The sequence below is a fragment of the Lagopus muta genome, chromosome 6 (assembly GCF_023343835.1).
Source record: "Lagopus muta isolate bLagMut1 chromosome 6, bLagMut1 primary, whole genome shotgun sequence".
In the NCBI taxonomy this organism is placed as follows: Eukaryota; Metazoa; Chordata; class Aves; order Galliformes; family Phasianidae; genus Lagopus; species Lagopus muta.
This window is the reverse complement of record NC_064438.1, coordinates 38,951,981-38,979,757: the sequence shown is the minus strand read 5'-3', so window position 1 is coordinate 38,979,757 and position 27,777 is coordinate 38,951,981. Positions and strand designations below refer to the sequence as shown.

Genomic DNA, 27,777 nt, shown 5'->3' with positions numbered 1-27,777 from the left:
AAATACACCTGTCCCTGAAGACCCGAGGGCACAAGCACACTGCAGCAGCAGAGGGAGGGCACAAAGAGGGCAAGCCCTGCCAGGACAGTGCTCTCAGCACTACATGGGTTGGGGAGGACAGCACCCAGGGCCATGGGAGGCAGCAGGATGGCTGCAGCAATGGATGGGCAAGCTAAGTTTTGTCATGGCAGAGAGGATGTGTGACCAGAGGCAGGGCCTCCCTCCTCCCCTTGCAGTACAGTCTTTTAGGGAGACCTTAACCCAAAACCCTGCAACCTCTCCTCCCCATCCCAGACTGGATGTGGCAGATGGGGCTGCGGGGGTGCAGGGTGGCCAAGCCTGTCTGCAGTGGCAAGGCCACGCTGCCTTGCATGGGCTGAAGTCCCTCCTTCACTTAAGTCCTGATGCCCCCTGCTCCAAAATCAGCTATGTGTGGGTCCATCAGCGAGGTGGGCGCCCACTGGTGTTGGCTCTCACCCTGGGAGCAAGATGCTCACTGGTAGCGGGGCTGGCTCTCCATCACGGGGCCGGTCCTGTACTCGCCTTCCACCGTCTCCAGCTCTGTCTCAAAGTTTTGCAGACCACAGTCCTCCCCATCCTCTACCAGCTCCAGGTGGTTGCCCATGGTGCCATAAGACTGGTGTGCTGGGGAAGCTGCCGGTGTCAGGCTCAGCTCAGGCTCCTGCAGTACTGTGGCCACAAAGAGCTGCCCCAGGGGCAGTGAGGTCAGGGATCAGAGGCTGGATGTAAGGGGATGTTGTCCCAGGCTGGGAGTGAGCTGGGGGCCCACAGCAGGGTTAGGGAGATGTACTCACATTGGAGTTGGGAGTGGAGGAGACGCTGCTCCGCTCGGCATCAGTGAAGGTACCCTCGGACTGATCAGACATCTGCAGAGGGGAGACAGGAGGAAGCCGCACAGGGGCAAGGGGAAAAGCTTTGGGACACTCCAGCCAGAGCAACATCCCTCACCGAGGCTGGGTCCAAATCCCAGCCAAAATAGGATTCAACCAAGTGCGCTAGAAATGCTGGCCATGACCCTCCCAACCACAGCATCACCCAGCGCTGATGTCTGGAAATGGGGAGCTCCTGCATGGGTACCAAAGAGCTGACTGCCAGAGCCAGGACCGATCCCTGCCCTTGTTCTGATCCAGGTGTAGCCAAACTCTCTGACTCTGTACTGCAAATGCACCCAAGTAAAGCACAGAGTGGGAGATGGGAAGCAGCTGCCCCTGCTCACCTGGTAGCTGGATGGTTTCCGTGGCTGTAGCTTCTTCAAGCAGAGGCCAAAGAAGGAGAAGACAATGCAGGAGAGGAGGACCACAAAGGTAAAGAGGGTGACAGGGCGGGTGGGACCTGGGGCAGAGACACGAGGTCAACACGCGAACCTCCAAGGACCTGCTGTACACCTAACTGAGCCTCAGGCTGGCGTATGCTGGGGGTGCTCTGAGCTCTCATCCCCCTCTTCCAAACACTGATACTCCTGCATCTCTCAGGTCTTCATCACGTCTTCCCATCCCTCTTCCCACTCCCTACATTGTGTCTAACTCAGAGGTGACACCATCATCCCTCAAGGGTGCAGCTCATCCCCCAGAACTTCAGACTGGTGACCCTGAGAAGCAGCAAGGGGCAGTCCCAAGCTGTCCCTACCAAGGCGCAGGACGGAGAAGAAGAGCAGCCAGAACATGCAGAGAATGGGGGCCACCACAACTTGGCTGATGGCGGCCACATGGAGCCGCTGGTTCAGCTTGGTGGGGATATACACATAGTAGATGTTGTATCGGTCCACCATGTGCTTGAGCAGCATGTAGAGCAAACCTGTTGGAAAGACAGGGGATCTTTGGTGGCTGTTCCTTCCTTTCATGGGAAGTCTCCACACTGCTACTGATAGCTGGGACAAGCTGTTCTCAGCATGGATGGGGACACAGTGGGGCCATACTCACCAAAGGGGACAATGATGGGGCAGGTGATGCTGTAGGTCATGACAACAGAGAAGATGCAGCAGGTCCACGCGTACTCCAACCCAAATTGGAACTGGTAAGCTTGGCTCTGAGACACAACCAACAACACTGTTACTGTCTTTGCCTCTCCAGGTGCACAGGATCACCCGTGTATTCAGAATAAGCCGGGGCCTTGTACCCGCTTGATGTGGAGCCGCTCAGGCTCTGACTTGGCGAGGCAGAGCCGGGTGGTATAGACAAAGAGGCCAGGGATGCGCAGCAGCTCCATGGCTGTCCCAATCAGGCTGGAGGTGACAACGTAGTTGACGAAGAAAGCGCCATTGTCTGGGAGGAAAACACACCTGCCCCACAGACAGGGAGGGTGAGAGGGCGGCAGAGTTGGCACTGGGCTCTGCTCTGCAGGCTCTCAAGTTTTGGGGAGAAGGCTTTTACTCACTGGAACTTGATGTCAGCCTGGTCCAGAAAGTGGGTGTCAAAGAGCCAACGGAAGAAGAGATCCAAGCTAGGAGAAACAAAGGGGCAGCTCAGGAAGGGGACACAGAGCAGTGTGGGGGACATAGAGCCTGCACCCGCCTTGCCTTGCCCTGGGCTCAGATCACACTTACTGGAGCCAAGACTATGCAGATACCTGACCTGGTCCTTCTTGGATCTGCTGAAGGACTCAACACAAGACAGGCACCAATAGTAACTTAGGCTAGCTGTGACAGCCTGGGACAGATCTTCACCTACTTTATGGGGTGTATTTTCTGTCTGTGCCCATCTGGGTGCAGCTTGGCATCACTAAAGCACGAGCCTTTTCCTTCCCAGGGACAGCCATGTGTCATCTGTGATGGAAGCAGCTCCTGTCCCTCAGCCCTCTCAGGCTCACTTGTGGGGAGAAGACAACCCCAGTGTGATGCCCAGGCTGCAGGTTGGTCTGTACCTGGTCAGTCCCAGTGAGGGCAAGATGATGACCATGAACACCAGGAAGAAGAAACACTTGTGCATGGTAAGCTGGTTCTCACTTGACCTGGGGAAAGGGAAGAAAAAGAGAACTTTGCACTCCGTGTGAGTGATCACAGAATCATAATCACCAAGGTTGGATCACCAGTCCAGGATCCAGGACAGGATCACTCAGTCCAACCATCCACCTATCACAAATAGTTCTCACTAAACCATGTCCCTTATCACAATGTCCAAGCATTCCTTGAACACCTCCAGGGTCAGTGACTCCACCACCTCTCTGGGCAGCCCATTCCAGTGCCTGACCACTCTTTCAGAGAAGTAGTATTTCCTAACATTCAGCCTGAATCTCCCCTGGTGCAGCTTGAAGCCATTCCCTCTAGTCCTATCACTGGTTTCATGAGAGAAGAGGCCGACCCCCAGCTCACTACAACCTCCCTTCAGGTAGATACAGAGAATAATAAGGTCTCCTCTGAGCCTCCTCTTTTCCAGACTAAACAATCCCAGCTCCTTCAGCCACTCCTCATAAGCCCTGTGCTCCAGACCCCTCACCAGCTTTTTGTTCTTCTCTGAACCCATTCCAGGACCTCAATGCCTTTCTTGCAGTGAGGGCCCCAAAACTGGACACAGTACTCGAGATACATCCTCACCAGAGTTGTGTACAGGGAGATAATTACTTCCCTGTTCCTGCTGGCAACACTGTTTCTGACGCAAGCCAGAATGCCATTGGCCTTCTTGGCCACCTGGGCACACTGCTGGTTCATGTTCAGCCCAGCATCAATCAATATCCCCAGGTCCATTTCCTCTACACAGTCTTCCAGCCACTCTGCCCCAAGTCTGTAGCATTGCCTAGGGTTGTTGTGGCCAAATTGCAGGATCTGGCATCTGGCCTTGTTGAACCTCATCCCGTTGGCTTCAGCCCAGCTATCTAGCCTGTCCCGATCCCTCTGCAGGGCCTCACTACCCCCAGATCGACAGGGATGGCAGACCAACACTTCCAGTCAACATGGTGTCATCTGCAAACTTATTGAGGGTGTACTCAATGCCCTCATCCAGGTCATCAGTAAAGATATTGAAGAGGACAGGGCCCCAGCATCGACCCTTGGGGAACACCACTCATGATGATGCTAATGGGGCTCCTCTCTTCCAGCATGGCCCTGAGCGGTCCTAGAGGAGCAGGGGGTCTCCTTACCTTGTCCAATGTGACTCAAAGAAGGCTGAGTAGTAGACGAGGAATGGCAGGAAGACGGAGAAGGCCCAGAGTAGCAGCGTGGGGAAGAACTGGGTAACAATTGGGTTCTGCAGGAGGAGAGATGGTGGACACCCTCTTAGGACTCTGCCAGCTCCAGGGAGCAACAGGCTGTGCTTGCCTACACTGCCACTGCTCCATCATGTTGCAGGCAGCTCCTTGGGCAGGTGTACATGGAGCAGCTCCTCCATGAGCAGGGACATGTTCCAGGAGGCAAGAGCTTGAGGACAGCCAAAGGCATCACGAAAATATGCTAAGTTCCCGTGCTCTTCCAACAGCTCCCATGTCAATAAGCAGGAAAGCAATGTGCCGCCAGCAGCTTCTGACATCTCCTGGAGCTCTTCCCACCCCTTTTCTCCTGCATGGCCACCAACTTGCCCTTCCCCATCAACATAGGCACCAAAGCTCAGGCATGCTCAGGGCTCAGGACTGTGTTCCAGGGACTACCTTGAGGCTTTCCACAGGTCGTGTGACATTGAACATGTCCATGGTGTTGACGATGATGGCCGGTGTGGTGAGGAAGAAGAGGAGGATGAAGAGGCAGATATTAAGGAGAATGAATCGCACCCACCAGGATGTGCCACGGACTGACAAGTTCTCCCTAAGAGAGGAAAATATAACTTGGATGCAGTGCAGAGGAAACACCACTGTGTGCCTTGGGTCTTCTGTCTCAGTCCTCCAATGCTTTGTGCCCTGCTCCCCACACCAACCACCCCATAGCCCTTACTCTAAGCCTACCGTCACTCTCTTTCCTATGCTGCTGCATCGCAGATACAGAGATCCCAGGATCTGAGTATGACCACAGTGAGGCCTGTGCTACAAGGATGCCTTGGAGTAAGGCTAGAGAAGTCACAGCCTGGCAATCGCTCCAAATCTTGTCTGATCCTGCAACCTATGAAGCGATTGTTCCAGTTACCATAGGTAACTTCAGCTATGACCACAGGAAGGTTCTCCACAGCCCCTGTCACCCTGGGAAGGTGCTCTATAGCTATGGATATGGTTTTCCCTTCCCAACTGCTGGCCCTTCCTCTCTCCATTCCTCCCACCCTGGCAGCTCACCAGATGATATCACTGGGTGCTGGAGCGTAGCGCACACCCCACTGGTGTGACTTGACCACGGTGGTCACAGAAGACTGCTGGGGATGCTTCCGGCAATGGATGTGGCTGTAATCTTTCAAAATCCTGCAGGAGGAAGCCCAGGGTCAGGTCCAAACCACAGGCTCAGAATTCCCCCTGCTTCTCATGAGTCTCTCCCTGCTGCTCCAGGCAGGCAAAAACAGCCTGGCTGCCTGGATTTGGCTGGAGGAGCTATCAAAGTGCCCCTGCTGTCCCCAGAAATGGTGGCCCCATCCCGTACCACCACCAGGTCATGCTCGCACCAGCAGGCCCAAGAGACACTCACACAGCTGTCATACGCTCATCCTGGAAGGTGACAAAGGCCATGTCAAGCCGCTTCAGTGTGATGCGGTTGCGTTCAGCATTGAACTCATCTGTGAGCTTCTCCTCCAGTTCCCCATAGTACTGCTCAGCATCCACCTGTGGGAGCAGCGAGGGCTGGGGCATGGGCAAGCTACTGTGCTGCCTGCAGTTCTGCCCACACTGGGACCACGTTGCCTGCAGCCCAACTCTCTGCTTCCTACCTGCTCAAAGCCACAGAAGCGACAGCAGAAGATCCGGGCACAAGGGTGGGTTTTGATCATGATCTTTCCCTCTTTTTGTGCCTTGGTGGTGAAGTAAAGCCGGCCCTTCATTGCCTTACGCCTGCCAGGAAACAGATAGAACAGTTCTTCTGCCTCCATCAGACAGACAGGTACAGGGTCCCCATGTACTCACCTCTCTGCATCCAGCTTCATCAGCTTGCGCACATCAAAGCAGAACTGTACGTTGGTGACAGTGCAGCTGGGATAGGCCTCACTGTGGGCACATGGACATGGTGACACCAGGGGACAGTGACAGGAATTGAGACAAACTTCTCTCTCCTCCCCAGGGAAGCCCAGGTAGGATGGGGACACCCTGCTGAGATGAGGCTACTCACTGGAAGTGCTTAATGATAAGTGAAGGGTCTGTGATTTCCATGGGAATGTGAGTAACCATCAATGTCCGGGCGACCTAGGAAAGAAGAGGCAGAGGATGGGGCTGGGGTCCATGGACCATTCATTTGCTATCTTGTTCAGCCCAGATTGCAGTTTGTGGTCATATCTTCTGCAGGACAGAAAGGGAAGGGATGTGCACTAAGGGAAAGGGCTCAGACACTATTGTGCACTTAGGTGGAGGCACTAGGAGTTGCAGAACCCACAGCCTTTGTCCCTTGCTGGCCTCCCGCATGCTGCAGGAACAGGAGAGCCTGTGGGCCACTGCCAGCCCCAGGGCTTCAGCTTCAGGGCTTGGCTGGACAGCCAGCTTCTGACAGCTAGACACAGCTGAGATCCAGTCTCTGCGACAAGGCAGCAGAACATTTGCCTCCAGACTCTCTTTAGAAGCAGGAGAAAAATGACCTTGTCTTTTCATGTCTGTCCAGGTCTGAGCTGCTTCTAAAGCTTCCTTTACGTACACCACAGCAAATCCAGAGTTGTCCATCTGAGCTGAAAAAGGCAGGGATGGTGGCTGTGGGGAGGACACAGCTCACCTTCTCATTCTCTCTGTATTCCAGGTGGATGGAGTGGTGAGCCATGCAGAGGATGGTGAGGATGAAATAGATGAGGGCAAAGATGCTGTGCAGCCACAGGAGACGATCTCTGGAGAAGGAGAGAACTGCATCAGCTCACGCTGCAGCAAATGGACCAGTGTGATATTTAGCACTCTGCCATAGCCACCCAGCCAACCAGCAGAACCCTCTGAGCCTGCTGCCAGTGCTGGAGACCTAAGCCAAGAACACATGTGGTGCATACAGACACACAGCCTCCCACATGTGCTGTGCTGCTCACTAAGGCCAGGCCCCAGAACAATGCACTACTGCAAGCACATCTGGGTGCTTGCAGCACTGCAGCTGCACATGCAGCTGCCCAATGCCAGAGTTACATACTGTGTTGGGATGTTGGCGATGGTGGTCCGGCCAAAGTGAGTGGGGTTGTGTCCTGCAGGAGAAGAGGACAAGCAGAAGTTTATGAGAATCTGGTGCAGAGAGCATCTTCATGCTTGCAGGGCAAACGATGCCTGTGGGCCCTCTTTGCTCCTCCTGTCCTCCCACCTCCCAGGTCCCCAGTAAGCCCCCACCACCCTGAAGAACCATAACTGACAGAAGGATCCTTTCACCTTCCAACCTCAAAGTGCAGTGCTTGTGCCACCCTGAGACTGGGATGCACCTACCTAGGAGGTCCCCCGAGAAGTTGACAGGCAGGATGACAGCCACGGAGAGCACACAAACCAGCATCAGCAGGACCAGGAGGTGCCGCTGGAAGGAGAGGTAGGTGGTGGCGTCGATCCCACACTTGCTCTGAATTTCCTCATCCCTGGGAGAGAGCAGTGGGAGTGAGTGCTGGGGATGTCACCACCACCACTGTCACCACCACTGTGGTCCGCTGTCTCCATACCCACTCTGGGGACACTAGGGCTCACAATGGAGCTGCTCTAGCCCCACAGAGCCCTTGAAAACTCATGGCATTCTGCCTGCAGCACGTGGGATTTGGGCACAGAGCCAATGGGCCCTCAGGCTGCCATCCTATTGTAAAACTGGATCCTACTGGGAGACGCTGAAGCCCTGTCCATTGGGGCAGGAACCTGGGGTCAGCAAAGCAGTGGAGGACAGAGAGAGAGGAGCCTCTGCTCTCTCCCCTGGGGGCACTTCAGCAGAGCTCTCCTCCATTGCTCTAGCTCTTGGACCACCATCCACAGGGACCAGCTCCCTACAGCATGGCCACAACACTGACAGTACATACTTACTTCATCTGGTAGATAGAAAGGAGCCAGGAGCAGAATCCCTGGAAGGAGAGAGAGACAAGATGAGGTAAGGGCCACCACCCCCAGAGCCCTAATATGGAGCTGACCCTGGGGACCCTAAGGGCTCTATCTCCTCTGCTTTGTCCCCTTTCTGTGGGGGCTTATAATGACGTTGAATGCAAGGAGCTGCAGGCAGAGCCTTGTAGGATGCCCTCCTTTCTCCTCCTGTGAGAGCTGTCCCTGCTACTCCTCTCCTCACCTTTACCCAAGATAAAACTACTCACTTAACACAGACACAAGTGACTTTACGTAGATCTCCTGCCACACTCTGCTTTCAAGCATTTCATTTACTACTGCCAATATTTGTTGGCCTCACAAGCTCTCTGGCAGATTTCCTGTTTCTAAGTGTCAGAAAAATAATTTAAGTACTTGTTTTCAAGCTTTCTACAAATGTTCCTACAAACTCCTCTTACCCCTTGCCTGGAATGCATTTTACACCTAACCTGCCAGAGTTCAGATTTTCCTCATTTGGAAACTGCTTAACTTTAAAAAGGTTAAATTATAAATCTTAACATCTGTAAATCTTCCTTAATCTGCTTTTTAGCCATGCTGGCTTTCCTTTCGTTTTTTTCTCCCTTATTTTTGATGAGTAACAAACATCTGTACACAATATCCAGCATGATGCCTTTAAATAGTTATTCTGCCACCTGCAATTATTTTGCTCCTCTACTTTCCCTGCCTAGTTATTTTTTTTAAATAAGTTCATTTTTTTTAATAGCTATAACACGAATTGACTTTTGAACTTTTGTTATCAAAAGACAGAAAGAGACAGCAAAATGGGTTGGACTGTGCTTGTTTCTAGTGTAGCCTGTTTAGTGCCTAATGCCACCGAGACGAGAAAAAGGCACATTTGCAGCAGTGGTAGAGTGGTAGTGAGGGTAGCTCTGGGTGCCCTCATGGCATCTCTGGCAGTGAGTGTCCTGGGCATCTCAAAATGGCTTTGCTGAGAATGCCAAGAGCAGCTGCAGACTGCCTTTGCCATAGCTGCTGTGTACTTACCATGTCCTTATTGTCGACATCTAGGGGGCTGCTCTCTGATGGGGACTTCTCCTTCTCACTCTGCTCCCCGTAGAAAAGTGATGTCAAACTTCAGATGGATGAAAAAGAAAGAAGTGAGTGAGGCACAGGAAAGGCTGCAGAAAAGAGAAGGAGAGCAGCCACAGGGAAACCACACTGAGATTTTCCTCAGCAGCCCAGCTGCTGCACTGTTCAGGCAGTGCATCCTGCCCAAATGGCACCGAGAGCCATGTCACCACATGCCCCATGTAACCACTTCTCCTGCAGCAGACAATGCCTGTGTTCCCCCTGGCCAGGAGTGCTGGCCTCGTTGCCAGGTCATCACCTCTGGCCTGGACAAAACAGCAGCACTCTCAGGACTCCTCTGTGGGCTGCACCACAGCCCCATTAGAGAGGCTGAAGCCTATCACCGGCAGTAGACTTGTGGCTTGCTCACCTATCATTGTCCATCAGCAGTGCCAGGCGCCCATAGTCCCAAGCTGCTTTCCGAAGGCAGGAGAAGATCAGGAGAAGGAGCTGGAGGAGGAAGGAAGGGACAGTGAAGGTTTTTGCCACAGGATCTCACCATCTCCCTCCTTCCTGTTTTCCTGCTGATGAGCTCACATAATACTGTCCGCAAGCCAAACTGCTCTTGTTCCACAACCTCACCATTGCTGCTGCAGGTAACATCACAGACACTGACACAGCACAAGTGGTCTCTGAAGCCTGAAGCCTTGAGTGTATGTGCACCATGAGAGACCCCTGAAGCTGGATTATTTCCCAGTGCTGCAGCAATCCCTGAGGTGCTGGTGACTGCTGCTTCTGCAGCTGCTCAAGCATTATCTGCTATCCACCACAAAGTGTGCAAGGCTCTTGGCCATCAGAACTGCGTGACTAAAGCAGCAGGGAGCACCAGCACACAACTGCATACATGTGTGGCTGTCACCACATCTGTAACACACACCTGTGCTCACAGCCACCATATCCACAGCCTTCCCTGTAATCCCAGGTGAAGCTCACTGTGGGCCTTGGCTGAGCACCATTACTCGGATGGGCAGAAAAAGTCCCCATGTGCACAGGGGTTTTCAGTTCCATTCCCACTACATCTGCAAAGCACCAACCTGCAGCACCACGGGAGGACATCTACCAGATGTATCTTTGGCTACGCAAATACCAACACAGCAAGGACTGTCCCACAGAATCAGAGGAAAGGGCTGGAAGGACCTCACAGCTACTTGGCCCACACAGATCATAGTAACAGGGCATTACAGGGACCCAAACATCTTCTGGTTAATCTCCTTTCTCAAGGAGATTGCCTCCAGCATGGGTGAGATGTGGCAACAAGGTTTCTTTTAGGACACAGCTATTCCTCATCTCCCAGGGGTACATCCTTTTAGGGGCTGGGACACAGCAAACTGAGTTTCCAGCCCTGACCCCCATGTTCTCCCAGGAGCCTCTGGACACGGCACCCTCCTGGTCTGCTCACCAGCCAGAGGATGAAGTTGATGGCGAGCACAGTGGGCACGCCACCAAACGGCAGCCCTTGCAGGACGGTGCTGCGTGAGCGGGCACTGAAGCATTGCTCCTCAGTGCTGTTCACCAGGGTGTCCAGGAAGCTGAGTATGTCCAGTGAGGTGGGGCCAGCTCCATCCAGCGCTGGTTCCACCGAGTACACGTTCTCCATTGGTGCTGTCACAGGGCCTCACCCTGCAACACAGGGCCAGGGTGAGGATAAAGCAACTGCTGCTTGAAAAAGGGTCATGGCTCCCTCCGGTCCTTCACAGAGGTCGGGAACTTGCTAAGGGCAGGGAGGGAATGAAGCTAGGTGCTGAACTTACATTTTCACAGAATCATAGAATCATTAAGGTTGGAAAAGATCTCTAAGATCATCTAGTCCAACCCTTATTACCATGACCACTAAACCATGTAACTCAATGCCGTACCTCCACAGTTTTTGATCACCTCTAGGGAGAGCCATTTCCCCAATCCTACTAGCTACAAGGGAAGGGCTGTGGCACACAGGGCAGAAGGGAGTTGACGAAGTCTTACAGTTACCTCATACTCTTTTCCTTACCTGCATTAAAGCCCATGCTATTTGGTTGTCTCTATCATACCTGAGACAGGTCTCTCACCACCTCTTCACTCAGTCTCGGAAGCTGAGTTCAGCCATGGCCACCCTGTTGCAGTCAGCAGGTAAGAACGAGGACTCAAAGCATTTGCTCGAGTTTCTGAGAAAAAGAAATGATGATGTTGGCAAGGGGGCTGCTAGGGCTTCCCTTCATTAATTCCTGACAGCCAAAGCTGCTGTGGGATGCAGTCCAGGCCTCCCTTCTCCATCATGGTGTGCGTGATTTGAGTGTCATGGGACTACCCTTCCATTTTCCCACCAGACCAGGATCACTCCTTCCAAGACTTCCTCCACTTTGTCTGGGAGCTGATGGTGCAGGCTACAGTCACTGCCAGTAGGAAATGCTTAAAGGCCATTAACAGTCAAGGTTGTCTCTTACTTCCAAACCTTTTCTACTACTGTGCTTTGGAGGAGAGGATCCTCTCTAAACCCGCAGTGTTTGGGAACCCTGTGAACAAACATCCTACAGAAGCCAGTGTAAAATAGCATGATCATTATTAACAGGGATACTGCAGACTTGTGTGCCAGGATGGTGCCAAATGGCTGCTGAAGCACAGGAGGAGAGGATCAAAAACCTCTCTGTTTAGGGACAGACAGGTTACCGACATGAGGGGGAACAGCCAGACAAAACACTGTATTTGGAGGCCTTGAGCAACCAAAAGTAATTTTGAAGTTGATCATACCCTGAGCAGGGGCTTTTGTCAGATGATGTCCAAGCGGTCCCTTCCAACCTTGGCTATTTTGCATCTCTACTCTTGGGCACTTGTGCTCCTGACAAGGTGACCTTCCAGCCTGCCTGGAATTTCTATGGAGTTAAATGAGTTCCTTGTCTTGCAGACCCACTGAGCAGAGATACTACGACCACAACCTGTGAGGCTATGTGAAACCTCACTGCACCCACTCACACGGACTCTGCGAGCTTTGTATTTTTGCCTAAATTGCAGACAGAGACTTTTTGCAGCCCCTGCAGCCACTCAGCCCCAGCTCATCACTGATGCAGGATGCTCCTCAACCACATGGACAGGACAGATGAAGAAAAGCAGGAGCCACAAACTGATTAAGCAGTGACAGAGGATGCAAACAAAGGCAGCCAGCACCTCAAGAGACCTGGGTATATAAAGTGTTTATGGCATTTTTTCCTATCAAAACCAAACAGGACAAAGTCTGCTTCAACACCAAAGGAAATCTGATTGAGAGGTCCTTGGGGATCACAGGGAGAGCATACACAAAATACCTCAGCTTAGAAAGGGGATCTTCCTGAGCTCTACAAGGATTTGCTTTTGCTGAGAAACATTTACTGCAGATGTGTCAGTGTGACAGATGAGAGACTACAGCAGCATGCACATCTATGTGCACTGCTGTAGCCTCAGTTTCTTCCTCTTAGATCACTCAGCTTAAGTTCTTCTTGAAGGTATGCAGCCATATATGCACTGACATGGCCAGTTCATGGCATCTGGAGACAACCCAGCCTCAGCTGGGTGTGTGAGGGGACAAGCAAGCAGCAGCCATTTGTTCCAGCCAGGCTGCCTCTTGCCCACTGTGAGGCCATCAGGGCCCGTGGCCAGGGTCAGCACTTTCCTACAGAGATGTTCTCAATCTGTTCTTTCCATGTGCACGTCTTCCTCCCTCCCCTCCCCATGTAAACAGCAGAGCCATCACCATCTGGCATTTCCAGCTGCTAAATAATTCATTGCCTTTTTGTTAACACAGAGAGAGTGTCTCTGGCCGAGGGAGCTGTTGGACCTTCAGTAAATAATCAAGGAGACTTAGCAACCTCTGAGTCGCTTCTGCCACCAGCAATCCAGCAGCCAGCAGTAGGATCCTGCAGTTTGTTTCTAGGCTCTGTGCTCATGTCCATAGGGGGAACACACTGCTGCAAGATGACAGGGTGAGAGGACTGGTGAGAGGATTGGTGTGAGTTGGCTTCTCCTATCAAGCCATTCTTGCTACCATCTTTCACTAATAGCGGGCTGTATTTGCTGTCACTCCAATCCTTCCTGCCTGCAGGCTTCCCAAATGCAAGCCTTCACCTACCCAGTGCTGCCAGTCCCTGTTTCTCCACCCAGCAGTACTTCATCAATGTCAGCCTTCCTGCACAGAGACAATTAAGGAGCAAGAGAGGCCTAAAACCACCAGATCTGTCCCCCCTCTCTTGAGCACCTCCTGCTCCAAAGAAGCCATCCCATCATGCTCAGTCCTGTAACATAGTGCTTGTAGCACATCACAACTCCTCTGAAGATGATCTCAAGCTCACTTTCCTGCCTTTTCACCAGTTCCTTCAGATTCCCAAACCAGTGCCATTTTGGCCCATTTTTTCCATCTGATCCCAACTCTTATGGTTCTCTTAGGAGAACTTCTGCAAATCTCATAGCAGCAGCACTACCAGAAACTGCTGGAAACAACCAGATAGGTAACTCGCATAGGAACAGCACATGCACAGAAATGGCAAGAGAAGATTTCTGCTCCTGTGCACAGCCTGAGCCCAGACCTGTAGGACATGGGCAACCTCCCTCCAGAGCAGAGATCCCCATAGCGAGAGGTTGGATGGGTACTGTAAGTCAGATAGAGAGCTGCTGCCAAAAGACCTAAGCCACATTTTCACATCAGTTTATGAGATAATGCAGTACTTCGCAATACTCCGTTAACAGCACAGAGAAGTCCAACCAAGTGCACATAATCAGCACAGCAATTCCTGTTTGCTGCCACGCTGCTGCAGGGAAGCTTCCTGCCATTGCGCTTTTCCTGACCTTTATGGGGCAGCAGAGGAAATGATGTTGTAAATAACAAAGCCAGGTGGGTGAATTCACATCCAGGGGTGCCGTAAGAGCTCCCTGTTAGCGTGTATGGCCAGTGTCAGTCACAGCCAGGCATCCCTCTGGGCAGGCACTGTCCCTAGCAGTGACAGTGGCAGCCACGTGAGGAAATGCAGAACAGGCAGGGCTGCAGCTGGGAAAATGAAGCAGTAACAGACAGGCAGGAATCACAATACGTGCCCATTAAGGTCTTACAAGAGATATGCTAATACAGGGTTAGGAAAGGTGCAGGGTGACAGAAAAGCACTTGCTTCTCCTCTTGCAATGGCTGTTAACAGGCAGTGCATTTATCAGACTGACTGTTCGAAATTATTTGTTGGATGATTCCTATGAACCATTTGCAGCATGTGAGGTTTGCCTTAAATAATCAGTGCCCTGATTGCTTTGTTTATACACCAGCATCTGCTTCTCCTCTCTGGTTGGGCGGGCACTAATCCAGAAAATCAGATTTCCAATTAAAAATCAAACATTTATTTTTCGTAGACACAATTTTATAAAATTTGTCTTTCCCTTTAAACATTCTGACAGCAAACTCACTTGTTAGAGCAGTAAGGGAAAGCCAGAGTAGCAAAACACCAAAACAAAGCTTTGGGAGAGCTCAGATAACTAAGCTGGGCTCCTCCAAATGCCAGTGCTTGCTCAGCCTCCACATGCTGTTTGGGCAGAACAGACTCACTAGTTTTTGTGGCAGGTCAGCAGCTGTGGCATGGGACTTGGTCCTGCTTCTGATCAGCAGGGAAGCCAAGCTATAAAACCAGATATTTGCTTGCCTAATGTCTCCTGGAAAGCCATCATCCCGCTACACAAGTGCTTCTCTTCCTTCCCAAGGAGCCAGGCAGCAAGAGGGAAAAACAAGGACTGATGTAACAGGAAAATCAGGTTCATGCCTGTCTGTGTCCCTGGCCATGCACCTCCAGCACCTGGCCTTGGCTAGCAGTGAGTGGGGCAGGGTAGGAAACATAAGACATTGCCACTGACTCAGCACAGCACAAGGCTGGGGCTGGGAAGTCTGATCCAGGCCCTGCATTGAGCTCAGCACAGCCTGGCCAAGGCACCAAAGGGCATGGTGACCTCTCCATCCCTGCAGGTTGGTGTACAGCAGAACAGGCATGCTGCATACCACATCCAGCCCTGAGTGGGTATGATACTGAGGACACCATCCCCAAGGCACTGCCTCCAGGACATAGCTCTCAGGACAGATACTGGGTCAGAGAACATGTACCAGCTCCGTCCTATTAGCCTGCCAGAAAACAGACATCCTGCCAACAGGGAGAAACACATCAGAAACAGCAACCTGCCCTGCTGATCAGACCTTGGAGTCAGTGAAGTCTGGAAACAAACGACCACCTGGCAGCAGCTGATGACCCCTATCAGGCATAACCACGTGCTCAGAGACTCATTTTGTCATCACTAAGCAAGACATGAGAGCAAGACATGTCACAGAGAGGTGACAAGGACCCAGCAGCCGATGTCTCTTGTCCCTGTACATCCCCGCAGTGGTGGTGCCCTCCTCAACCACTGCTAGCCAGCTGTCCCACCAACAGGCATCATCTCATCTCCAACACCCACCAACACCAGCAAGGCTGACAAGTGCTGCTTTTATTTGGTATCAGAGGCTCAGGAAAGCACCTGGAGCCAGACAGCTGTTTCCCCTGTGAGGGTGACATGCCCACATAGAGCAGGGTGCCATGCCAGCACAGAGAGAAATGCTGCCTCCTCTGGGATAAACCCTACATCTTGGAAACACAGGCATGGCTGCTCGCAATTTCTGTACAAGCCCACTGCAGGTCACATCTGCAGTTCACACCAGCAGAAGGTGCCAGAAACACTGTGGGCTCCACAAATGAGGAAAAGGGAAGGTAAGAGAGCAACTCTTCCATCCCCAGGCCCCTCTCACTACTCAGGAGCAGTGGTAGGCAGCGAGGAGAGTGGGAGTTTGGTGTGCAGCCACCTGCTCCTCTCTATCTGCAGCACAGCACAGCTCTGCCCAGCCCAGCCCTGGGCAGTGCAGGGGGCTTCCCCAGGGCAAGGACCAGGCTAGAGTTATGCTTGTGGTGCTCAGTCCCCCAAACCAGGAGCAGGGGAGCCAGCCAAGCCCCTACCATGGGCTGGGGCTCCCCTCCAGTTCCCGGGCCCTGCCACCGCCAAGTGCAGCTCTTTCTCCTCAGCCTCCCACCTTACTCCTGACCTCCGAGTCTTTCCTTAAGGTTCTGCTAGACATCTCCCTTTGCTTTGCCCTTGAGGTTCCAGCATCCACAGTACCCCTGCATCTGGCTCAGCTCCTGGAGCAAAGGAATCCTCCTGCCCTGCCCAGCTCACCTCTTGGTGAGCACGAAAGATTCTTCCTGCAAGCGGTGGTTATAACACTATATATACACACACACGTAATTTTAAAGCATTTGCAGTGCTGGAACACTTTCCATTGCCTGAGCTCAGTGCCAGGAACACAGAGTGAGGTTCAGGCTGCAGCAGGAGCCCACAGACACACATCGCTTACCAAATGTGGCCCCAGCACAGCTCTCCTCCTACCTCTGCCAGGCTTCCAGCAGCACTGGGTAACACCAGATGACCAGGATGAATCACACCGCCCGGTGTGTGGGAGCTGGCAGCACTGCAGAGGATTCACCCAAGGGGTTACATAACAGGGCTGTGGCCGGGCCTTGGGTCAGCATACAGCAAAGGGAAGGGGAAGCCTCTGGTTGTGGGCACAGCAGCCTAGGAAGGGAAGACAGGGATAGAAGGTGCTCCCCAAAGCTTCTCAACCCTGTGGGGACCCACCACACGGCCATCCTCCTCCCCAGCATGCAAGCAAATCTGGTCCTTGAATGGGAAGAGGGTGGATGCTGAGCCAGGCTCCCAGCCTCATCCCCCAGCCTTGTTGCAGCCCACGCAGCCCGCAGAGGGAGAAGCGGGAAGCGGCTGCTGTGGAGAGAGGCTGCTCTCCAGGCAAGCTGCAGGCTCTGCAAGGTACACACTGTTCCAGCCTCCTCCTGCTGTCATGGGTGCAATGGTGAGATGGCTCGTTCCTGCCACCTGTCCCCTCTCCACAGCCACGTATCCCCTGCAGGGTAGGGCACGGCCTGGCAGGGCAGGCAGCCCCTCACCTCCTCAACCCACTTCCTCCTTCCCCCCAGAGGGGACATGAGGAGCTGAGCAGCCTCAGAGTATCAAAAATAAACCCCAGGCAGTGGGAGGGGAATTAGATGCCTCTCTGGCCATGTCCACCATCCAGCAGTGCCACACAGCCAGCGCAAAGGTTGGATGTGACAGAGGAAAACATGAGAAAGGGCTCATTTCCCTTACGGGAAAGAAGGAAGTGTCACATCTGGGTGCATACAGAGGTTGGGGAAAGGACAAGGCATGGGGAGGAAGAGAAAGTGTGGGCCAAGAGGGGCAGCACAAAGCCAGGATCAGTGATGCTTTGAGCACAACTCACCCTTGGAAAAAGGCTGCCTGGGATTGGAGAGATGAAGTTGATGGACATGTGGAAATGTTCCCTGCCACTGGGATGTCCTCTGGCCAAACCCCATCACATGCAGGGCAAAATCATCTCTCTGCAGAAACCAGTAGCAACACTCCTTTCAACGGGGCCTTAAAATTACCTCATTGTTTTGGATGGAAAGAAACCTTGGAAATTCAGCTGCAGAAGCTGTCTGAATAAACTGGAAGTTAAAGAAATTCCTCTCACACATGTAACTGCTGGGATGAACTAACCCTGAAACCTAACTATTACCTTGGAACACTAGGACAGCTGTAGGCAATAGCAGTACACACATACAAGAGATAGCAGGGTAATTATGGCATGGCAACATTCAGCAATATTCTTTATAAGTCCCATTACTTGTTTTTGTACAGCTTGGTGCAACTCTGTGCACAAACACATCATGCCCTGACCTCCCTGCCACAACTGAGCTAACCTGGAAGTCCTTAAAATGTAACATTCTCAGGAGGTGGCACAACCATCCTAGCTTCTCCTAGTTTATTCACTTTTGTTCTGCTTCTGAACAAGGAAGAATTTGATGAAATGTCATGAAAGAAAACAGAAGAAATTAAATACTTGGATGAAAGAATTAAAAACTTGATGAAAAGCTCCCAACACAAAAATCCAATGAAAGTGCCTGATCAGAATAGTAGCAGAGCAATATGAAAGGAAAAAAGCAATAAAGAGGACTTGGAAGCAGAACAAATAAAAGAATTATGACTTTCTGAAGCACATATCTGACAAAAAAGTAATCAAATGTTGCCCGAACTGAAAACCAATTTAAAACTTGAAATTGTAACAACCTACATGCTAAAACTTTAGATCACTCTAATCTGGGAAAAAATAGGTAGAAACGCACACGGTGTGTTCTTGTTATCAGAGATGTGCTCACTGGCTGAGCAGCTGGAAATAAAACCTGATGAACTACATAAGCAGCAAACTTTTTCTTATTAGAAAAAAGCAGAGGGAGGGGAAAAAAAAATAATCAATTATTTGAGTACAGAAATAAGCTTATTAAAAGTTCACAGAATTCCAGTGAGCTCAAGCAGGAGTGCCTGCTTCCCTTTCCAATCCCAACAAAAATGAGTGTGAAAGGAAAATCTCTGCTAGTTCTGAATTCTCATAAAGCAGTCAGGTCATATCCTGGTTATATTCTATTCCTCCTGAATTCTAATAAAATTCTGTTCCTACTGTGGAATCATTATTGTTAAATTCACTGTATTTGCAAATAATGCTTTTATAATGTATTTTTTTTTTAAAGCACACAGATTTTAAGCAGTTTCATTCAGCTAACTAGGAATCATTTTTCAAATGCTCGCTCTTGACATTTGGAATCAAAATTCATTTTCCACTGAAATACAGTTGGAACGAATTTATAATAAATAATGAAGTGAAATCTAATGGGGAAATGTGTCACTCACCATCCTCTAATATAAGAACTACAGGCATTAAGAATTGAAACAAATGCATGTCACGCTGTCACCTCACTCACTTAAGAACAGTGCAGCGCCCTGCTCAGCCAGAAGTACCACAACTTATACTCATCACCAAGAATCAGCTTGCTCCTTAGGCAAACAGCAGCAATCCATAAACACAGGAAGATTACAGCTAGGCAATTACATCAGCGCTTTCTGATCATTCATTTAAATCGTGACTTTGGCCCCTCCATCCTATTTAGCAGCAGGCTGAGAGCCAAGCAAGCAAGGCACAGATAAATTTACTCTTGAATCTAAGAAGCACGGCTCATTCTTCTGCCTTTTTTCTGCCATTTCCACGTAGTTCTGCGAGTTGTGTCCTCACCTCGAGGAAAGCAGCCCAGAAACAAAAGGAACTGAGTATACTCCCAGCCCAGAACCTGTGAGCCCTGGAAATCTCTTACTGATGTAGAGACTGCTGACACAGGCTCGGGGGAACTAGACAACCACCCCTATTTCTGCTTGTTTCTCTGACACTACTTTGGGGATCACACCATGGCGACCAAATTTCTCAGAAGATGCGACTAACAATCACAGACATGCTGAGGCTAGAAGGTATCTCTGGAGACCATCTTGCTCAACCTCCCTGCTCAAGGCAGGTTACCTACTGGAAGTTGATCAGGGCCATGTCCAAGAAAGTTGTGAATATCTCCAATGACAGAGATTCGGCTCCACACCAGAGCTACATCAAGCCCACACTGGCCTGCTGCTGACAGGTCCTCCAGCCCAACGGTCCCAAGCCCAGGATCACTGGAAGCTGGGATCCCAGCTGCACCGGTACCCTGTGATCTTTGGCCAGCCACTTCCAAGTCCAGTGTTTCACCACCTTAGCTTGCCAGCCTTCATTCAACCTCTCAGCACCTCCAGTCTCCTACTACCATCTTCTAGCACAAAATGAAGCAGTCCCTAGTAGAGCCCTTTTTTACTCTCTCTTAGGAGGAACTCAGAATTACCTCGAGATGTTTTTCCCACCTCTCATACCCTGCTCTTTAGCACTTGGGGGTGTAGAGAAGCCTGGCTCACTTCAACTCAGCCTTCCCCATGGCTCACCCAACCTATCTGCAGATAGCAAGATGCAAGACAAGAATGCTGAGGGTAAGGGCATCAGGTCACCTAAAGCTTTCACATGTTCCTACTGAGCAGAAGCACTATGTCTCCTCTTTGGTTCTCCAATTTAAATATACCGTCACTGAGATCAAACTACAACAGCTCTAGAAGCCCCTCCTTAGCCAAAGCAGGACTCATGGGGACAGTGCTGGGAGCTGCACAAATGATCCTGGTGCTGAAATGCTTCCGTACAGTGGCATTTAAACTCCCTGGAGACTGAGCAACATTACAGTAATTTCAATTAGGAATGTGATTTCCCAGCCAAAGAGGCTTGCTCTGCAGCCCTCAGCATGGATGCAGCACTTAAGTCTGTACAGCCATCCACTGAGAGAGCCATACGGGGCAGGCAGGGTGGGACCATGCTGACGCTTCTGTAACCACCACAGAGAGCCACAAACTAGACCCAACAAGGAGGGAAGTGCTGGAGAGGGGAAGGTAAAGCAGGGCAGGGGGATGAGAGAGGAGAACCCATGAACGAGGCCTCTCTATCCCACCTCCTGCCACCTGTGCGGAGGAATCCTGTGGGATCTGCCTGGCCCTGTCTTACCCATTAAGCACCAACAACCATGCCCTGGCATGGGAAGGGCTGTGCACAGCTATCTGGCCCCAGCTGATCACATTGTTGTCATAATGGTGTGAGTAAACTCACACCATTGTTGTCACCTAATAACAGGGGTGATAGCAATCAAATTTACCAGGCTGAGCTGCATTTGAAGCAGTAACTTAAAGCAGCTTTTAAAAGACATTTAGGCACTTTAAAGTGTAGGTAGATACCAGAGTGGTCGTGAAAAGCACCGGGGCATCACATTGCTGGAGGTCTCACAGCTGGGTAGGGACTGAACACAATAAGGCCACAGCTGAGGCAAACTGGGGCTGGAGCTGCTGCACAGAAACCAACCAAAAAAGAACAAATACGCTCCACTGCTTTCCCTGAAATGATCTCACAGCAAACAGCTTTTGATCTGAGCTCAGTACATAAGCAATGCAACGTTTTCTTCAAACTTTTGGCTAACTATGCTAAATATATTTACAGCAATTAAGCTATGTAAGTAAGAATAGCTGTTTCATCAGGCACAGGAGTGATGACTGCAGAAGGCTTTGGTGTTTGCAGGACTCATGGAGGAGTCAGCACTTGCACAGCAAGCATACTGATATCTTCATGTGAGTTTAGGTGATTGATTAGTTTAATAACAACTGAATTCACTAGTGGGTGTCAGAAACATTTCTCCTTCTCCCTGCTGCTTTAGTGAAGTGATCAAGGCCTGTGAAGATGGGTATTTCCTGCGAGGAATATTTAAAGCAGACATTCCTACTTCTACAACTCCTCAAATTCTGGCTCTGGAGCTGTGCTGAACCTCAATTCCCGTGCCTGGGGCCACAAGATTGGATAGCAGAGAAGCAGTGGCCAGCAGTAGGCATCATGCTCCCAGCAGGCCACAGTGGCTAAAGTGTGGGCCTGCCAATTCATGGAGTGGTTTGGAGAGCAGGGACAGAGGGATTGGTGTGCTATCATGGGGAAAAAAGAAAAAAAAGGGAAAGCACTGAAAGAGACTGAGACAGTTATGGGAAGAGCAGAGCCAACATGCTGCCATGGCAAGCAGGCAGAGGTTTAAGCTTACAGGGAAGCCAGAAAAGCCCATATGTGCTATGGAGTCGGAGGCTGCAGGGGTCAGACAGCCTCCATGCTTTTATTTATTACTCATTTGTTTGCAGAGGGCTGTTTGCCAGGCTACCAAAGACAAATCCTTCCTGACAGAGCTGCCCCTGCTTCCCTCTCCATCTGCTCAGCACCGGCACCGCTTTGCAGGCAGCAGGGCCAGCAGGGCAGACTCAGCTCTGCCCCTGCAGCACCTGGTCCTGCTCCCTCCTACTTCTCCCACACATTCCCCAAACTCCCCTCTGAACAAAAACCACAGCATCCCCCTCCATCCCAAGCAGTACTTTCTGCCTCCTCCCCTGCTCAGACAGGCCTGCCCTGTACCAGTCTTGTAAGGCACAGTGCAACACGGGGCAGGGTTCCACGGAGAGAGGTGATCGCCCCCACCCACTTGCCCGCCCAGCCTTCTCCTCCCCTCCTGTCTCCACATCCTCTCCCCACTGAATTCTCACAAAGAGGAGAAAGCAGCACAGATCCGTTCTGGAGATGGCAGGAAAGCAGTTAAAGGAAAAAAAAGATTTCATACAAAAAAAAACCAAAAAACAAAACAAAACAAACAAACAAAACCAACAACCAAACCAACACAAAAAACCTCAGCCAAACAAAGGTGCCTCTTTCTGCTGGATAACACTGTGGCAGGGAGATCTCTGCATTGCACACCTCTATGCAGCACCGCTGCCACGCGGGAGGACATGAAGTGCGGAAGGGAGAAGGCACGGCCCCGGTCTGCAGACAGAGCCGGGTGAAGAACAGTGAGGGAGAGCAGCTAAGACAGTGACACAACCCCAACCCTACTGCCCCTTCTGCTGCGGTTATCACTGCCCAAAGCCGGGGGCGGAACGGGGAGAGGCCCCTCCGGCACCCCTCCAGATGTGGTCCCCGGGTGGGCTGTGCGGCCGGGATGACGTGGGGACTGAGTACAGCTGTGGCATGACACAGCCACGGGATGACATTTCGGCTGGCACAGAAGCAGCGGCACAGGCACCCAGAGAGCTGCCCGGCCCTGGGGCTCCCTCCCTCCCTGTACCGCTGAGGGCTCCAGGAGCCCGGTGCAGCCCCGCACCACGCTGTGCCCCGCCGCCCATCCATCAGGTGCAGACGTAGAGCCACGCCGGTACACGCCGCAGCACGAGGGCGGGAAACGGCACCTCACCCGCGAGAAGTACCCAGAAACCTCCTCCGGCAGCAAACCGGCCACATCCCCGCATCCCCGACCCGCGCGGCCTCTCCGGCATCCCACCGCCGTCCGCCGCCGACGTTCCCGGCGGATCCCACGAGCGCGTCCGCCGCGAGCCGAACCCCGGCGCGGCTCCTTCCCCTCCCAACCGCCCAGCACCGGCCCCTCCCGCGGCCGTGTCGGCCTCCCCCGACCCGCGCCCGACACCGACCTGCCCGCTGCTCGCTCCGTTCGGGGCCCGCCGCCCGGCCGCCGGGTGCCCGGCCCCGGCACGGGAAGAGGAGGGGGTCGGGGCCGCCCCGCCCCGCCGCCCGCCCCGCTGCGGCGTCCCCCCCTCCCCGCCTCTGCGCTGCTCGGAGCCGGGGCCTGCGCTGCCGGGGCCGCCCGCGCTCCAACGGGCCCGCCGGGCCCCGCGGCTCCGGCTGGGGGGAGCGCTGCGGGCCGGGCGGCGCGGAGCGGCCTCTGCGGCAGCCGGCCGGGGGAGCCGCAGGGCGGCACGGCGCGGCGCGCGTTGCGGAACGCAGCGGCGTTCGCTGAATCTCTGCTGCGGATGCGCGGCAGCTGAGAAACTTGGCGGGGGATCCTACCGGTGCCGAGCGGCCGTAGGGTGGGACGGAGGCCTGAGCCGCCAGGGTGCAAAAGAGGCTTCGAGAGCCCGTTCTCCCCCAAGTACCCACTGCGCTCCTTCCGACCCAGCAGTAAAAGCCGAAGGAGCAGCAGCACGGTGGGCTGCAGGTGTTCCCGGCCTCCCCGGTTCCCATCCCAGCCAGCAGTCGGGAGCAACCACCAAAGGGTGACCCCGGAGAGGTCCCACTGACGTCCCGTTGCTGCCACCCCATGGGGGTGCCCAATTCCCACACACGTGGCTGTAGTGCTGAGTGAACAGCATCTGAGGCACTCTCTAAAAACTCGTTTAGACTCATTGGGTCGCTTTAGGGCTGAGGAAGCGCAGACGAGTACAGAGCCCCTGCCTGTTAGGGGAGCTAAAGCCTGATGTGCACAGCCATGAAGGTACGCTACACTAGGGAACCAAAGAACACAGTGAGCAGGCAGTCAGGAGCCTCCCTTCATGCTGGCACTGCTTCTGAGCCGTGGGGATCCAAGGAAAGAGAAGAACTAGCTGTCTCCCACAGTGCCCTTCCTTCTCTTTAACCTCCTCATGGCTGTGGCCCTGGCATAGAACTGCTGATGGTGCAGAGCAAAGCAGGATATAACTGGATGTCCACCAAAAAAACGTTATACCGTCAGTGAGACCTTTGTCCCCAGCCTGTGGCTTTGAGAAGCTCCCATAGCTAAAGAAATGCGACTAACATCAGGGAACACTGGAACAGACAAGGACTTCCATTCCTCTCTCTCTATCTCCCTCAGCCCCAGCAGCAGCTGTGATGTAGAGAAGTTGCTCAGCTGCCCACTCACTCCCAGTGAGCCAGCACTGGTCTTACAGTATCATTCAGGCTCTGAGGCCATGACAGCTCCTTGTGGCAGGTAACATGGGCTGTGTCAGGACTCTGCAGGCTGCACAACATGTGCTCTGCAAACACTGAGCTGCAGAGGTTGTGGGAAAGACAAATTGATGGGGTTTTCTAAAATCACTCGTGACAGTGGATTGCTTCTGGTTCCCCAGTGCAAGACTCCCATTTCTCAGTGAGTACAGACTGTATTATTCACAAGCCATGGCTTCTCTGGTCCATTGAGCTGGAAAGCAAGATGCTCCATCATTTAAACTGGGAAATGCCATGGGGAAGCACTGACTCCTGAGTAGAGCTGGCCTCCTCAGCTGGGACCCTGACACTGATGAAGAGCGCTATGAATATGGTTTTGCAAGGATTGGGACATTCATGTGCTGGTTGTTCCCTGTCAGGTTGGCCCAGTAGGGTGCAGTGGGTCTTGCCTGTAGGCAGATGGTGGAAGGAGAAAAAGCAGAATTTAGATTTGGAGCCCAGGGGAAGAAGAGCAGGCAGAGAGGTAGCCAACCCCTACGAGGCACCCTGCATGGGTGCACTGCTGTGCAGTCTCTCACCATGCCATGGGTCAGGCAGAGAAGCCCTGCATGTGGTGCTAGGTTAGAGCATCCTCTATACAGCCTTGGGTGCAGACCCCTGCTCCTTGCCTGCAAACTGTTTCAAAGACAGAGTTATGTTACTGGAAGGATTTCTTCTCATTACATGGTGTCTATCCTTTATAAGCAGGAGTTTATTCTCACCCTGGTGACCAAGAAGGGGCTATCCCCAGATAGAGAAGCAAGCTTGTACTTGAGGGAATTAACCCTGCAATCACACAGTGCTGGGTGGTCCTTCTCTGAGGCTGACATCACACAGCCCTGCAGTACTCACTCTCATCACAGCCATGAGTGCTCAGCATTTCTTTACACTGGGCTCCAGAGCATTGAGTAGACACCCAGCAAGTATTGCCCAAGCAGTTCAGTAACCACACAAGGCAAGTGCTGTTGAATCCCACCTCAGGCAGCCCCTTGGATGGACGCAGGAGGCTACTCCCTGATCCTCCCCAGCCTTTTCCCTTCCTAGTACTGCCTGTCACCTTCCAGAAACACCTCCCAGCTGCAGTAGCTAAGGAAACAGGGCTCCTGCAGGCAGCAGCTTCTTTCATTGGGTACCAGCACTGCAGCCTCAAGGGCTCCCAGGGAGCTGAGATGTGCACCCAAGGCTATGGCAGTGCCAGTCCCACGCACAGCCATACAGAGCCTCTGTTGGCCTGTGTTAATCCCAGAGACTGAACACAGCACGTCACTCCCCACTTGCACCTCCCAGCAGTCACACCAGCCACCTCTGCTGCGTTAATTAAGAAAGTTAATTTCTTAATTTTCAAGTGCTCACCCCAGACCATTGCAGGGCTCTCTGAAGGCAGCTTTCAATGGGTAATAACAGAGAAATGGGGACCACAGCTGCTAAGACAGGAAATCATTTCTCCTACCATCAGCTCCCTCATGGGTTGCTATGTGCATGCTTGTAATTTCAAATTTGCTTCAAACATCACCCATTAACCGGGCTGTGTGACCAGGCACTAATCAGTTACATTAAAGTATGCTAATTGGCTCTCCTCAGTTGCTGCTCTGATGGGACAGCATGCCTCGATGCTTACAGGTGTGGCATTTCTCCCCAGCTCTCAACCTCCTTTTCCCAGCTGCCCTCAGCAGCGAGGCGCTCCCGAGGTGCCACCCCACCACCACAGCCCCACACCAACAGGCAGCACAGCAGCATGGGCGGCTCAAGCCATCCAAACCACTGCTATGGTTCCAACACATCTGCTCATCCTGATGAATGATGAATGCCAGCCACCCTGCTTGCAGCCATCCTTGCCTCCAGCAGTATCACTTGGGGGTCCCACCTGCTCTCCTGCCCCTGCAAGCAGGTAGTGTATCTCCTGCCCAGCATCCTGCCACTCACCAATCCATCTTCCTCCCTAGTGCTGCCTTTTACAGCACTGAACACTTAACTTACCCCTTGAAGGAAGACAAATGGAAGATCAGCACCTAGACCTGCAGGCTTGCACTTCTGTTCATCAGACACTCATGCGTTCCCTGAGAAAAGTCTGCCCTGGGGTCAGACCCACTGCCACTCACCTTTTACTCAGATGCACTGACTTGGCCTTGTGCCTTGATGCCCAAGGTATGCACATTGCTTACTTGTGGCTCTGGTAATGTGTGTCATTGTGAAGCTGGATCTGCTCATTCTCTGGAAAAGACTTCTTCCTCTCTTAGACAGATGTATCTGAGAGAGAAATAGAATAAACATTACACACAGCTTGTAGAGAGGTAAGAGATTTCCTGAAATGGAGGTCATTCAAGAAAAGTGTAGATGTGGCTCTTACAGACAGGTGTTACAGTTAGAAAGATTACCACGGTGAAAATGGGAATACAAACAGGGAAGGAATGTTCACCTGTATCTAAAGATCTAGGTTCACAGGAAAGATCTCCAGAAAGAAATCCTTTCCCTGGGGCAGTCAGCCATTAAATGGGGTTTAGAGTCTATTGGCTTCACCTGTGCTCCCGCAACTGACTCAGTCCTTTACTCAGGTGATCAATCAGTGGTTCAGGCCATGACTCAACAGTTCCCATACAAGTGGTGATGGTGGGCTGATGGTTATACTACAACTTTAATGATTCTGTGATTTGCCGATCAGAGCCAAATCTTTCCTACAAATTTAAGAGAAACATCCCCTCTGTATTAAGAGCTGCAAGCACTAGTTCCCGGTGGATAAGAAGATCCAGTCTGAGTCCTTGACCTTCTGAATCAGGAAATGGCATTTGTGATGATGCTTCAAGCAATGAGAGATTGATTGCACAGATAGCAGGGAAAAGTTACGGTAGTTTTAATGAGAATGTCAATGGATATTGGGGGCAGATGTGAGCTGACAGCCTGAGCCAGGAGAGCCAGCATGGGATGTAAGGAGCCATATTAGAGCTCAGGCCAAGCACAGAGCCTTGCATGCAGGATGTGACCCCACACAGGGTCGTGCCCGGCCATTCTGCCAGCACGCAGCCAGCACTCCATGCACTGATGTTCTCCCCGGCTAAAACGAGCCGCCAGGCGCCCAGCTAATGAAGATTCAGCAGCATGGTCCTTTCTGAATGCCACTAGAGCCATTAACCCTAACCAGGATGCCTCACACGCAAAATACTCGACAAAAGCATCTTTGCTATCTCCTTTCCTGTACGTGCGCCTAAGCTCCCCTGAGATCCGGCGCCTTGCACAACGGCACAGCCCAGCACAGCTGCGAGCTGCTCAGCACCAGCTCCGTCACGCGCCTCCGCAGCAGCCCGGGGCCCAGCCGAGGCTTCCCGGGGCCTGCGCGGGCTCGGCGGGCCCCCAGCGCCACCTACTGGCCGCCCCGCGCCTGT

General features: G+C 52.4%; 1 protein-coding gene across 5 annotated transcripts; it reads right to left on the bottom strand.

Annotated features, from left to right (window-relative positions):
- Positions 1-481: 481 nt before the first annotated feature.
- TMEM63C (transmembrane protein 63C) lies at positions 482-26,517 on the bottom strand. 5 transcript variants are annotated; one of them, XM_048948727.1, is made up of 23 exons: positions 26,500-26,517; positions 10,568-11,309; positions 9,539-9,618; positions 9,085-9,172; positions 8,029-8,066; positions 7,456-7,598; positions 7,172-7,223; positions 6,776-6,884; positions 6,185-6,258; positions 5,983-6,063; positions 5,790-5,910; positions 5,552-5,685; positions 5,209-5,331; positions 4,597-4,750; positions 4,093-4,199; positions 2,881-2,967; positions 2,395-2,460; positions 2,137-2,299; positions 1,941-2,046; positions 1,648-1,815; positions 1,238-1,353; positions 816-887; positions 482-706 (listed from the first exon to the last, which is right to left on the bottom strand). In XM_048948727.1, exons 2-23 carry the CDS (start codon positions 10,763-10,765, stop codon positions 494-496), a joined length of 2,493 nt encoding a protein of 830 aa, XP_048804684.1. In that variant the 5' UTR covers positions 10,766-11,309; positions 26,500-26,517; the 3' UTR covers positions 482-493. The 5 variants fall into 5 exon arrangements, with proteins under 5 accessions (XP_048804684.1, XP_048804686.1, XP_048804682.1 ...); XM_048948729.1 differs by lacking the exon at positions 26,500-26,517 and adding an exon at positions 23,507-23,676; XM_048948725.1 differs by lacking the exon at positions 26,500-26,517 and adding an exon at positions 23,131-23,243.
- Between the last annotated feature and the right edge of the window lie 1,260 nt (positions 26,518-27,777).